Raw genomic sequence first — 14,170 nt, forward strand, 5'->3', positions numbered from 1 at the left:
CCCCCCCCCCCCCCCCCCCCCCGTCTACTTTCAGTGCTTCCCATTGGTTGGGCCTGACCAGAAGCCAGAGGGCACAAGTGCCTGAGAGCTGTGGTTTCTAGGTCAGCCTCCCCGTGCCCAGAACTGGGGGCAGAGGGGGATTCCCATCTCACCAGCTGTTCACCAAGCCGGGGACCTTCTGTCAGGAGTTCCCAGATGACCTTGCATCAGCCAGGTGACCCTGGCTGTGGTCACCAGAGCCCAGAGGTGACCAGGAAGCAGAAAGAGGAGGCGTTTGCTCCTGGGGCAGGGCTGGTGCTGGCCTGTCCCCTCCCAAGTCTTGTAGGCCAAGCATCTATAATGTGCCAGCCCCCCCCGCCCCACCCCACCCCCCATGTTCCCAACATCACAGTAGACAAGAGGGAGCCTCACAAAAGGAGGGGGCACATTCTTCCTCCCCGGGGCCTTGTGTCCAGGCAGAACTTTTATCCAGATGGGAGGTATTGCGGCTACAGCTCAGCGCAGTCATCTCTAGCTGCACGTGGCTATTCAAATGGAAATTAACACAAATGAAATAAAATTAAAAATTCAGTTCCTCTGTGGCACCAGTCCCATTTCAGTTGCTCAGAAGCCACATGTGGTTAGTGGCCCCGTGTTGGACAGAGCAGGCAGTAAACATCTGCATCGTTGCAGAACATTCTATTGGGTAGCACTGCTTAGGCCACTGATTCTCACTTCGGACAGACTTAAGAGTCCTGGGGAGGGGGAGTCTGGCTTGAATTGCAGTTTCCTAGGGCCGTGCCCCAGCAGTTCTGATTTAGCCAATCTGGGGCGGAGCTCAGGAATCTGCATTTTCACCAGGCTGTTCACAAGTGTCTGATGCAGGTAGTTCAGACTCTCTGGCCGTTAAAAAAGAGCGTTCGTTTTAAAACTTCGTGTGCTGTGCCCCTGTTTTGAACACCCTTCAGTCTGCAGAAAGCAGAACTTGGAAAGCCTTTGTCCTCACACCTGTGGGTTCGCTCGAGCTCCTGTCCCGCCGATGCTGGGGCCACGTACACGTCCCGCAGGGGCACATGGGAACAAGAGGAGGGCGGCCCTTTCCCGTGTGTTCCCTGCCTGATGCAGGCAGGGCGCCTGGCATCCCAGCTGGTTCAGTGTCCCCCTCCCACCCACCCTGGCCCCCATCCCGGAGGCCCACTTCCCCAGGTCCTGGCCACACAAGAATGCAGCCGCCAGCGTCCCCAGGGATGCTGAGGGAACAGCTTTCGCGGGTAATGGTTGGAAAGGGAATTCAGGGCAGAAACTTCACCCCACCCAGCCCAGGCTGACCTGAGGTTCCCTGGGAGGGTGGGAAGGAGGGAACTGGGCAGGAACGATGCTCTCCATCTGGGGGGAGCTTGTGGTAGTTGGTTGGGAAGAGGCAGCAGAGCAGGGGTGGGGTTCCTGCCAGGAGAAACCCTGCCTGGGCTCTGCCAGTGCTGTGTATCTCGGGCAGCCGAGGAGGTCGGGGAGGTGAAGGTGCTGGACGGCTGCTCGAGTGGGCTGCCCGAGTGCCGGGGAGGGTCAGGCCTCTGTGGGGGGCCCGTCTCAGCCGAGGGTCAGGGCCCTGTCCCCGCTGCGCTCCCCTGCTCCTGTTGGGAATCCCCAGCACTGAATGGAGAGCTTGGATGTGGGAGGTTGGGCAGCGGAGCCTTTGAACTGGCTGACCTTGGCCGGGCTGGACCCTCGCCTGCCTCCAGAGATGGGTAATTAATCGCCAGTAATGGGCTGGCTGCAGAGATTTGGGGAAATGAGTCTAGCTGAGTGGCGGCTCAGAGCCTCTTAATAGCCATCCTGATGCATTAGGAGCGAGCCCGCCCAACTCCTGCTGAGCACGGGGCTGCGCAGGCTTGGTCCCCAGTGGGCACGCTTGAAGGAGCTGGATCCAGGACTGGGGGTGGGTGGCGGGCGAGGAAATGGTTCTGCAGCCTCACCGGGCCCCCCCCGCCAAGAGCAAGGCAGCCCCCCACCCCCACCCCGCGTGCCCTCTGAAGCTGGAGGGCCAGGCCCCGTCTCCTGAGCTAGTCCGGCCCAGCTGGGCTGCACATCTTTCTTGCGGTATTTTATGGCACTTGCATTTCCAAACGGAAGATTCATTGCTCCCCTCTTTCTGCAGATAAGGTGGCTGCTGCTCTCTGCATTTAATTTAACAGCCCTGCCCACCATAAACCTCTCTGGGGCCGCCTTTAAATTCTCCCTTCCCCCGCACGGGCTATTATTATTTTTTAACTCATCATCCGCTTTCTCTCTGGTTTTGCGTTTCTCCTGTCTTGCCCAGAATATCCCTACCCTCTGCTCTTCACCTGGGTCCCCGGTGCTGGCGCAAGCACCCCTACCCCTCCCCACCCTGTCCCCGCTGTCTTGTGCTTTCCAACCGGAGCCCTCTGCCATCTCCATTTCCCTCCAGAACCTGGAGAAGCAGATGCGCCAGCTGGCCGTGATCCCACCGATGCTGTACGACGCCGACCAGCAGCGAATCAAGTTCATCAACATGAATGGGCTCATGGACGACCCCATGAAAGTGTACAAAGACCGCCAGGTCATGAACTTGTGGAGCGAGCAGGAGAAGGAGACCTTCCGGGAGAAGTGAGTCCCCGTCACTGGGGGGTGGGCCTGGCCGGGCCACCCTCCCCTGTCCCGGGAAGCCCGTCCTGTTGAGGCTCGTGCTGGCTTCCTAGGGCTGCCACGACACATGACCACCAGCCGTGTGACTTTAAACAACAAGAATCTACCCTCACAGAGTTCTGGGGGCTGGAAGTCCAAGATCAAGGTGTGGTTCGGGGTGGTTCCTTCTGAAGGGCTCCAGGGGGGAGTCTGTCCCAGGTCTCGCACCTGGCTGGCACCTGCTGGCGGCCGGCGATCTTTGTCATCCCTCGGCCTGGAGATGGATCTCACCATCTCACTGTGTCTTCACGTGGTCTTGTTTCCTGTGTGTCTCTGTGTGTCTTCTCCTTTTCCTATAAATTCACCAGTCACATTGGATTCAGGGCCCACCCTACTCCAGCATGACCTCATCTTAACTAATTATATCCGCAAAGGACTCATTTCCAAATAAGGTCACCTTCTGAGGTGCTGGGAGGACATGATATTGGGGGGGACACTGTTCAAACCAGTACAAAGTGTCAAGGCAGTTTTATGTGAAATGGGGCAGTGTGTATCAGAAGAACAAGGCAGGAGGACCTTCGAGGTTGGGCTGAAGCCTTGGGCAGGGTTATGTGGCTGGCCGGTGACTTTTCGGTTTTCCTTTTACTTGGAAAGCGGCTATTTGTGGAGCACATCCTTCATCACAGACACTGGACAGATGTTTTCTGGGGTTTGTGCATTTGTCCCTCTTATCCCTCATAACAGCGTTACCAGGCCATCCCCATTACGCACATGAGGAAACAGAGGCTCAGAGAGGTTAAGACACTTAACAAAGGTCACACAGCTTGCAAATGGTGGAGGCAGGATTCAGACTCCCCCAGCTTCGGGGGAGGGGCTCAGCTGCAATGGAGAGGCTTGTTGGGGGAGAGGGCGGTATGGAGCCAGGGAGCAGGGTGGGGGGTCTTTGGAAAGCGGAGGCAGGAACTGGATGCTAAGAGGTGAAGCTTGGGGCTTCTTCTAAAATGAAAGAGCAGAATGACTGTTTTGGGGAGACGAGTGAGGAACCAGATGGAGAAAGCGCTTCTTTTCCCCACCAGACTCAGAATGTGTGTCCCAGGGAACCACATCCTGGGCACAGAGCGCCTCCTCAGGACCCAGGACCCCCATAAGGCAAGAGGGTGGGAAACTGAGGCGGAGGCCTCAGCGCTGAGCCAGGAGGGCGTGGGGGACTCAGCTGTGGGGCGTCCACGTTCACCTCCGCCTCCCGAGAAGGCCTCAGAGTTTCTTCAAAAGAGGTGTCCCATGTTCTCCAGCCACCCACTGGGGGGGCCAGGCCGCAGGGGCTGGGGCTGTCTCTGCCCTTTGCAGAGCTGGTGGCCCCAAAGTGCCAGACTGGGCTTCAGGGACGGGGATGGCTCTGGGTCGTGGGCAAGGCTGGGGTGCATCAGCCAGGGCAGACACCAGGACTTGGAAATGCAGGAGGAGCGACTGAAGAGGGTCTTGTGTGGAAAGTTTTTGTTTGTTTGTTTAAATGGCTTTCGATTATGAAAATTCTAAAACATACATAAAAACAGAGGGACGGTGTAATGTACCTTCGAGCGCCTAACACAGATGCAGCGACCTTCCACAGGAAATAGTGCTTTGGGGAGCAATTCCTGCCGTGTGTTTGGGGTTTACTGCTCAGAGGCAGGAAACGCAGGTAGTTAGCGGCTCATTTCTAGGTCCTCACGGTCACAGACGTCAAATCAAATCGTCCCGTATCTGGTGTTGTACAATTTAAAAAACAGTGAAGTGACTGTAGGACGGTCATGGATACTAAGAATTACTGTTGCATTAGATATTTAAATTCCCCCTGGTATGTTTGATATTTTATTTATTTATGCTTTCTTTAAAAAAAAAAAAAAAAGAGGTTTCTGGGAATGCTTTCTGTGTTTTGGCCTTTCTGGATTTTTCATGTTGCTGTTCCGACCTAAGGATTTCACGCTGTTAGTCCAGCAGCTGCAGAATGGGGGCCCCAGGCTGGGCTGATGTCTGCTGAGACCCAGTTTGGCACCTTGAGTCTTTCAAGGTCCTGGGTGACCTCTCGTTTTCAGCGGAACTGATAGCACTCCGGGCCTTGGAGAATCAGGTGCCGGTGGCGTAGAGTTCCATCACTTACTGTTTTTGTGACTTCGAGCAGCCACTTCCCCTCCCTGAGCCTCAGTCTCCACGTCTGTAAAATGGGTGTAGCCTCAGTGCCTCCTCGCTTAGCCGTCTGGAGGTACCCAGTGTCAGAGTAAACTCTCAGGAAACGTGGCAGAGAACCCAAGTGTAGGTTGGAGGGAGGTGGAACAGGTGACCTAAGAGATTCCCAGGTGTGCTTCTGGGTCTCCTGGGGCCCCATCTCTGCGTGGGGAAACCCCAAGGAAGGGATCTGTGGGGAAGGAAGTGTCACTGGGGCAGGGAGAGGGAGGAGAAGGGAAGACTGTCTGGAAAATCAGGGCGTTAGGCCGCCTCCAGCTTTGCGAGCTGCCCGAGGCAGGATCCCAGGCTGGGAAGCCTGCCTCTGACTCGCGGCTTCCTCTGGGAAAAGAGAAGAGGCCGCTCTGGCTTCTCCAGTGTCTGGTTGGGGAGCAGGGGAGGGACCCACTGGCCTCCCGCCCAGCCATCTGGAGGGCTGGGCAGGACCATCGCCAGCGCTGGCCCAGGCTCCCTCCGGCGGCGGCGGGGGGGGGGGGGGGGGGGGGAGGGGGGGGGGAGCCTGCAGCGGCAGAGGGGGTGGGGGGGGTGGGGGTGGGGGTGGGGGGACCCCGGGGCCCTGCGTCCCCAGCAGCCTCTCCTCTCCCCAGGGAGGCCGCGGGGCGGTGGCGCGTCTTGGGGACGGGCGGGCCGAGGCTCCACCCAGCATCCCCGGGGCCCCAGCAGCCGTGACCCACATCTCCGCCCCCGCTGCCCGCCTGCGCCTGTGGCCCTGACATTTCAGTCTGGCCCAGCTCTTTCCCAGTAATTCTCCCTGTTTCGCAGGAAGCCAGTTGGTGGGGTGCCAGCTCCCCGCCACCCCTGCAGCTTGGGTCCCTTCCCTCCGCCTCCTGGGCCAGCTTGCCTGCCTCCTGGCGGGCACTCGAAGCCTCTGCTCTCACCTCTCAGGGTCCTGCCCCGTGACCTCGCCCGTGGCGGCCCCGCGTGGGCCAGGCGAGGCCCAGCTTCCCAGGCTCAGCCGGAGACAGAAACAAAGGCAGAGTTTAAGAGGGGGGGGACCCCACCGAAGGGCTGCATGTCATGTCCTCATTTTTCCTGGAACCCGCCTCCAGCAGGACAAACAAATGTATTTTCAAAGGCGCTAAAACCAGTGACTCACTCCAAGGAACGCCCTCTCTTAGCCCTCCGTCCCGCCTGCCGCGGCCCTTCCCACACCCCCCTGGGCTTAATTGCTCCGAGCCGGGCGGTGCTGGGCCAGCGGAGATGGCAGGCGCCCGGGAGCTCGGCGGCCGCCCAGCTGGGCAGCACCCCTCGGCCTGGCCTCAGGCCCGCCCCTCTCTCCCCGCAGATTCATGCAGCACCCCAAGAACTTCGGCCTGATCGCATCGTTCCTGGAGAGGAAGGTGAGTCTGCTCGCGGCCCGGCGCCGCCGCCCCGCCCCCTCCGGGGGCCCCTCCTGGGGGCAGCCGCGTGCGCTGGGCCGACGGGCCCGCCCTCCCTCCCCACCCATGAGGCCTCTGCCCGCTGGCCCCGAGCTCTCCTTGCTGTGTCAGATGGCACTCCCCTCCTTCCTCCCTCCTGGGAGAAGCAACCGCAGGCCCCGCCCCCTTCTCCCGGGGCGGAGCTCCAGGCTGGGAAACCCCAGGAGAGCTGTGTGCACCAGCTCCTCAGACGTGGCAGCAAGCATCCTGGCAGACTGGACATGGGTTCTGGAAGCCGTGCCATGCCTGGCATCCTAATTAAGGCATTATAGGCAAGAGTGGCGATCTTCCAGGGCGCTGGATGGAATGACCTTTCTAGGTCCCTCTGATGGTCACTGTATGCTGACACCCCTGATGCGAAGCCAGGCGTGTGGCTGGCGTGTGGTTTATCCTCATCCCCTTTGGATAAACCTTTTCGTAGAGCTGAGGCTTGAGCTCCGCCTTGCCCCCACACCCAGCCTGGAGCGGTGCCTTTTTCTGCTCAGGCTCCTTGTTGGCAGGTGGACACAAAGCGTCCCAGGAAACGGTAAAGCCCCCTTTTGTGTGCCCACGAGGCTAGGCTGGGCAGCGGCCCCAGCGGCCGCAGGTAGGAGGGAGCCGGTTTGGGGGGCTGGACGTGGCCCTGTGTCAGAGTCGCCCGCTGGACCCCAGCATCATCAGGGTGGAGCCAGACAAGCTTCCTGAAAAGGTTTACTTTCTGGGGCTGCTGTTCTGGGTGTTTAAAGCAGCGTTTCGCCGAATCTCGTCTCTCAGACTGGGTGTCTGCCCACTCCCAGCTTTGCAAATACCATGCTACTGGAGGCCTCATGCTTCCTCGCTGTGGGAGGGCGGTCGGAACCGGATCCAGGCGGGTATTTTAAAGGGTAACAGTTGTTCTCAGCATCTGCCCTCAATGAGCCGATACCCATAGAAGGAGGGAGATGGGGCAGAGGGGGGAAGTGAAATCTCTCCCGGCCTGAAAAACCAGTGTGGAGAAGCAAGCCCTATAAATAGCCTCTCCTCTGAGTTAGTGACAGCTTCTTACTAGGGGTGTGGACAACCTAGGAGGCTCTAAGTTGGGGCTCCCCGGAGACAGAAGCAGGGGTTTCAGAAATTGGCAGTTGAGCAGAACTGTTTGAATGAGGGAATCAGAGGTCTCTATGCTGGAGAATAAACTTTACGGTGTTCTTTGGCTAAGAGGCAGCCCAAGCTGAGACTTAAATAAAGCTTCCAGAAGGGTCTGAAGCTGGGCTGCCAGCTGTGCCTTTGGGGATTGGCGTGTCCTGGTGGTAAGTGAGGCCAATAGCAGGGTGGGAGCTCGGTGGACTGGCCAGCCCGTGCCTGTCTGCAGGGGCAAGTGATGCTTAGGGCCAGCGCATGGTCGCCCAGCACAGGAAGGCACTGTCCTGAATTGTTCAAGGGGAAGTCAGACACCCACATCCCTCAGTTTGCAGATATTGGCATCTGATTATGAAATGTTTTTCTTAACCATTTTGCGGGCCATGCTTGTGGTCAGGTTGAACTTGGGAGCAGCCTCTGTTCACAGTCCATTCTAGGAAGTGGACGAGGACGCAGGGGTTTGAGGCCCAGCTGTCCTCTGCACACAGCGGCCCTCACGATTGCCCCTCAGAGGCCAGTTCCGGGCTTGGCACCAGCACCGAGCATCACAGAAACATTTTACCTTATCCCAGTAACAGTTGCTGGCATTGGCGAGCTGTCACCTGGACTGGGCCGCGTGGCCGCAGGCGGCGGCATCGTCATGTTCTGTCCTTCAGTTGCTCTCTGAGGACGATGCCCTCTTACTGGTCCCGTTTGGACGAGGAGGTGGTGGGGTTCCAAGAGTGCCAGTCATTTGCTCAGCAAGTGGCGGTGCCAGGATTCAGACCCCGGTCCGCGGGGCAAAGACCGAAGCAGAGAAAAGACATAAACGTCCCAAGGGACGAAGAGTTGCGTGGCGACATTAGGCTGGATGCACGAAGCTTGGAAGAGGTTACTCAGGCCCCTAAATGTTAGGGAGGAGCAAGCTAGGGTGAGCGAATGGACCCGAGCCGGGGAGCCGGAGGCGTTGTTCTCCTGGGGCTGGCATGGCAGGTGACGGTTTCGTCCTTACGACTGCCAGTAGCACCAGCCACAACACGAAGAGGTTAACACCTCTGCAGGGTGTGTTCTGTGGTTCTAAGTCCTTTACACGTATGTGTATTAACTTAACCTGGTCTTCATGACAACCCTGTGAAATATGTGCTGTTAGTACCCCGACTATACAGGTGAGAAAACCGAGGCCCAGAGAGGTTAGGTAAGCTGGCCAGGGTCACCCAGCCAGTACCTGGAGGAGGTAGGATTGCAACCCAGGCCTCCTGCTCTGACCGCCTGCACTGCACACGCCTCAGAGTTCTTTTCTCTGTCCATCCCGCAGACGGTGGCTGAGTGTGTCCTCTATTACTACCTGACCAAGAAGAATGAGAACTACAAGAGCCTGGTGAGGCGCAGCTACCGGCGCCGCGGCAAGGGCCAGGTGAGGAGGGGGCGGGGCGGGCTCCCGGCATGCTCGGGGGCAGCGTGCGGTGACATCTCCTCGTGCTTCTCAGCAGCGGGTCCCTCAGTTTGGGCCCCTCCCGTGGCAGCTGGGAGACCCTCTCTGGGGGTGTTCCTCCTGTCCTAGCAGCAGAGAAGAGACCTGGGAGAAATGGCCGCTTCCACCCTGAGCCTGGAAAATTCTAGAACTCCAGGCTTGGTGACCCACCGTCCCTGTGGTGGATTAGGGTCGCATTCCCAGAGCAAGGGCTGGGCTTCCAGGGTGACTTGGGCTACAAACTTAACATTTAAAATTTAGAAAGAATTTTTGGTGTTTTGTCGTAATGCGTACGTGAAAGAACAAAACAGCCAGAGGGCCGTTTTTCAGACATCAGTGCTTCGGATATGACTGAAGGATGACTTAAGTTAGAGAAGGACTTGGCAAACTATGGCTCTCGGGTGAGTCCAGCCTGCCACCTGTTTTTGTGAATAAAGTTTTATTGGCACCCGGCCATGCCAGTTCGTTGACATATTACTGTGGCAGCTTTTCTGATACAACAGCAGAGTTGAGTAGTCCTGACAGACACTGCAAAGCCTGACATATTCACTATCTGGTCCTTTATAGAAAAAGTCTGCTGACCTCTGAGTTAGAGGAAAAGGGAATTCGTTTAAAAAAGGATTCCATAAATTATGTTAAAGATGAAGGGGGTCAGTGGCACACGTTTTAAAGGGGGCTCGCGAGTGTTTTGGTGTCCGGGAGATGGAGGGAAGGGGAGGGATTTGTTTCACTTCCGGGCTGTTAAGAATCAGCCCAGAGCAGATGCTGGGACTAACGGGGTGAGGCGGGGAGTGGGCTTGTGCTGCAGGCGGAGGGATGCGGGCCGGAAACTGCAGAAGGCTCTGGGCACTGCTGTTAGATGCCGCACTGGAGGGGGTTGGGGCAGGCCCTTCCCTGGGGCCTCTGGCCTGGGGGACCGGACAGGGGAAAGGGACGAAGGCCGGGATTAGCATGTGCTGGGAGGACAGGACACAGAGGTTCTCTTAGGTGGGTGGTCCCTGTCATTGGCGTCTTCCAGCCCAGACCCCCACCCCTACCCCAGGGCCACCGTCTTCCCTTCCCGAGGCTGGAGAGAGCCGGACCCTGAGGGCCTCAAGTCCAGCCATCACCTGTGGGGTCCCAGTGTCCCCTGTGAAACCGTCACTCTATGATCAAGCCCCATAGCCTACGATGGGTTGGTCCACACAGCTTCCTAGCCTGCATCCCGTGTCTCCTTTCTTGCTTTCTGGGAACTGTGCTTCGGGAGTACAGACCCACTTTTCTGTTGTCTAAGCCACATATAATTAGGGAAGCAAATCTGCTGACGGGAGAGTAAACTCCTCACTGCATTCTGCACGTCAGGCCAAGATGATTGAGACTGAGCCTTGGTTGTCGTTGGCCTGGATCGTTGAAGGGTGGCTGCGTTTGGTTTGTGGATAGGGTTTTCCTCTAGTTTTGTGCAGCCGCCGTTGGCCAGCCTGCTCGCCCATCTAACAGATGTGTAAAACCGAGGCCTACCGGCTTTGGCGCTATTCAGTTGTAAAGACCTAGCTGTGGCGTGTTAGAAATTGAAGCGCATTTAGGAATTTTTCTAGACTGAGATGCAGAAACTCAAATAAATGCCGGGGCAGGGAATAAATGTGCCGGCATAAGAGGCAGGAAGGAGGGCGTGGCGTGGACTGTGGCAAAATAAAGGGGGAGATAAAGGCCTCTAGACTGATTTTAAAAACGTTGTCAGCTATTTGTTGAGCATCTCCTGTGTGCCAGTTCTCTTGCTCGTCTTCCCAGTGCCCCCCGACTCCCTGCCTTCGTGGGGGCCCTGTGGGTGGGCTCATGAGGGCCTTGCTGGTGGCTGGGCTGAGGGCTCTGGAGATGAAAGGGTTCTGAGTCAGATGGGGAGAGATTGGGCCATTCTCAACCTGTGCTGAGAGCCCCGTTTGTGTGGAGGGAGGCAAAGACTGTGTGCTGACGTCATTTAGGGAGGGGCTATCTCCAGATGAGTCCTGGGGAGTGGGGGGCCGTTGGTGCCCCCTGCCCCTGGTCCTGGCTGCCATGCCTTCCACTTCATGGTGTTAACGCCTTGCTAGCTGACTCATCTGCCCGTCGGACATTTGTGTGCTGACACAGGGGACTCTGTGCTCGTTGTCTAGACCAGGTGTACACAGGTGGTTCCAAGTCAGCATGTCGGTGGTCTGCCTGAGAGGCTCCATCGAGTAAGGGACCCCAAAGATGAGGTTGAGGAACAGCCTCTTGGGAGGATGAGGACAGAGGTGAGGGTGTCCTGGGCAGAGGGAACAGCAGGTAGAAAAGCGCCAGGACACGAGAGAGTGCTCAGTACCCTTAGAGTCTTAGGAGCAGGGGTCTCAATACCTTCCAGGGTCTTACATGAATGAAGGGATGGAGAATCCATAGGAGGCAATAGGGAGTGGTGAGGCCCAGGGTTAACTAGAGAGCTTGTGCCTCATATCAGCTCCAGCTGACTCTTGACTACCTGGCCCTGTATTGCCAGATCTGATTTTTGATGATGAGCTGGAGATAGGGAATTATGTGAAATTGCCTGATTTTTAAATCTTAGGTCACGTAAGAACCAATAACAGCAAAGCACCAGATAGGCTGGACGACTCATATTCGCTCTCGAAATCTGTCCTCAGCCCTCAGTATAAGACCTCTGGGTTGGAGTATGGTAAGGCTCTGAGGGAAGCGGTAGGGAGAGGATCATGGCACTCGGGACAGAGTCCAGGGTCAGGGCCCTGGGGGCCCTGGAGTGTTTTGTAGCAGAGGAGAAGCGTTGGCTTCGTACTTTCATCTGAGCTGTCCTGGGTTAGCTGTGGCGTCCACAATGCTGAGAGGCGTGGGGCTTGTCTGGTGAGGTTTAACGGTCTGCTCAAGCTGGCGTCTCAGGCTGGGGCTCCCAGGATGGAGCAGGGATGCCTCTGTGCCCTGCCTCTTGCAGAAAGAGAGAAGGCAGGGCCCGAGGCCCCTGTCTCCTTGGGAGATGGGACATATCTTTGGGGCTCTCCCCTCCCTCTCATCGGCTGTGGCTGCAAAAAGGTGCCATGTGGCCCGGGCCCTGCCGGGGACGGAAATTAACGTGCAAACCCTGGAAGGACTCCTGTGCCAGGCAGATCCGCTGCCCTCACCACCGCCTGCCAGCCCTGTTCATAAATATGGAATAAATGGGTCAACCCAAGTGTTGACTTTGTGGCCGTAACTCTTCCCTGTGCCCCGTGACAGCAAAATAAACGGCAGACACACCAACCCAGCAACCCCTCTTGGTAATTCAAGGTGCAGTTGCTGCAGCGGGCCTGATGTGATAAAACCTGTGATCCTGCTGTTAAGTGTCCCAGTGAGACAGACGGGTAGGGGTTCCCCAGCCCGGCACGGAGTGGGGGTGGGTGTATGTGCTTGGGCGCCTACACGTGGATGGACGGATGGGCACCGGCGGTGGCGGCCCCCCGTGGGCTGATACTGCGAGCAGATGGCGGTCGGGCGTGAGGCAGGCAGAGACCCTCTGCTCTGTGAAGCCAGAAGAGCCAGGTGGGAATGAGCCTGGAGAGCAATCCCCTGTGGGGTGGGCAGCAGTCAGCCTCGGAGGCATAGCAGGCGCCCAGGTAACAGTTCTGCTGTCCCATCCTTGTGTCCGATCAATCCTTGGCCCGCCTCTGGCAGCTCAGAACCTTGGGACAGGCTGTGATCCTCACGTGGTTCCCGTGGCTCCGGCCACGCCGTAGCTGAAGATGGCCACGCGGCACCGCTCAGCTTGTCAGCCCGACAGATGCCCCGCGGATGGGCCCCTCCCGCTTCACTTCTCTAAGGTTGACCCCCACTCACCTCCACAGAGGCGTCGGATGCACGATATTATGTGGTCATCCAGAGTGCAATTATTGAGTGCCTACTGCATGCCAAGGCTGTAAAGCTTTGCCTTCAGAGCCGCACGAGACCACGATCCTTCAGGAAGCTAGAGAGAGGGTGTCAGCCAAGCCCAGCTGTCTCGGCATCTCACAGCCCGTCCCGATTAAGAGCCTCTGAGGTAGACGTGAGGTGGGACTTCCGAGGCGTCAGTGAGCGGGGCCCTTCTCCAGGCTGCCGCCTTGTAGAAGGTGCATTTCCTGAGTTGGCTGAACATGGCCCAGGGCCAGAGACAGAGGGGTACCCACCTGCCACCAGCACCCCTCTCCCAGTCATTCCTGCCATGGTGATGAGGGGAGGCTGTCTCGGGCTCCAGGCTCAAATCCCCAAGTCTGGGGAGGAGGGGGACCCACGGTGGGAAGTTATTCTCCCCAGATCGTAGGCCTTCTACCTTCTCCCGATACCACCGTCCACTCCAGATTGGCCGTGGCCAGCGTCCTTGGGCTCTGCCCTCCTGGGGTCCAGGGAGGGATGTGTCCCAGGCTGAGTTATGGACCCTGAGATGGAGCTGGCGTCCAGCTGAAGTTCTTGAACTTCCACCACGAGGACTTGTGAAAACACAGACTGCCGGGTCGCGCCCCTCGGTGGGGCCTGAGAATCTGCATTTCTAACAAGTGCCCTGGCAGTATTCCTGCCACTCTTGGACCCTCTCAGAGCCTCGGCCTTCGGGGTGTTTACTGGGAGTCCCCACCTGCCAAGGAATGGGAGGGAAGGGAGCAGAGTGGCAGACGGGGCAATCGAGGCAGGGCGCAGGCTCAACGGCAGCCTGGACCAACCCTGGGGGCGGTGCTCTGGAGCTGGAATGGCCCTTCCCAGGTGGGCAGAGAGGGCCCGGTCTTAGCCCAGGGGCCATAGAGGCTGAGGGCATTCGTAGCGGCTGAGGCCCCTTCTAGAAAGGGACCTGGCCAGTCCATCCTGGGGACGAATCCTGCATGTTTGCATATTTGCAAATTACATGCTACGGTGGTCCTGACCTGCCCCAATGCTTAAGCAGAGAGTGGGCAGCAAGATGTCACCTCGTGTGTTCAGGTGACACACGCCCCGTCACGGCCTCACCACACCCTATGCTGAGCCTCTTGTTCGTCATTGTGGTGGTTGCCTTTTGAAAGCGTGGATGGTTAGGAAAGGGGATATAAAATTCCTGCATGAAAAGCATCGGCCGTCTGATGTGTCTGGTCTCAGACCCTCGATGACCCGAGAGGGCAAGGCCACCCTGGTGTCCTCTGCGCTGCTGCCTGGCCCTGCCGTGGCTGGGACACGTGTTGGCCATTTGGAGTGTCAGGATGCCCTTCTTGTTTAAGAGAGGATGCCACCTACTTTCCAGAAGCTTCCCCGTATTCTGACAGAGGGAGACGCAGGAATTCTGGCCCCCTCACGCCCACCCCCTGCCAGCCGTGCACGCCTGGGCTTTGCCAGGAGGGGGCCGAGCCCTCACCTCCTGGAGCCCAGCCCCCGAGATCCGGCTGTGAGTAGC

The 14,170-nt window shown here is 58.0% G+C and overlaps 1 protein-coding gene across 1 annotated transcript in view; it reads left to right on the top strand.

The window, feature by feature from the left end:
* NCOR2 (nuclear receptor corepressor 2) overlaps positions 1-14,170 on the top strand; it is a 160,842-nt gene that overhangs the window by 60,640 nt on the left and 86,032 nt on the right. Inside the window, 3 exon segments of the mRNA XM_007448653.1 lie at positions 2,426-2,604; positions 6,128-6,182; positions 8,653-8,751. Coding sequence (XP_007448715.1) covers positions 2,426-2,604; positions 6,128-6,182; positions 8,653-8,751 — 333 coding nt within the window.

This window comes from Lipotes vexillifer, unplaced genomic scaffold (genome assembly GCF_000442215.2).
Source record: "Lipotes vexillifer unplaced genomic scaffold, Lipotes_vexillifer_v1.1 scaffold21, whole genome shotgun sequence".
Lineage (NCBI taxonomy): Eukaryota > Metazoa > Chordata > Mammalia > Artiodactyla > Lipotidae > Lipotes > Lipotes vexillifer.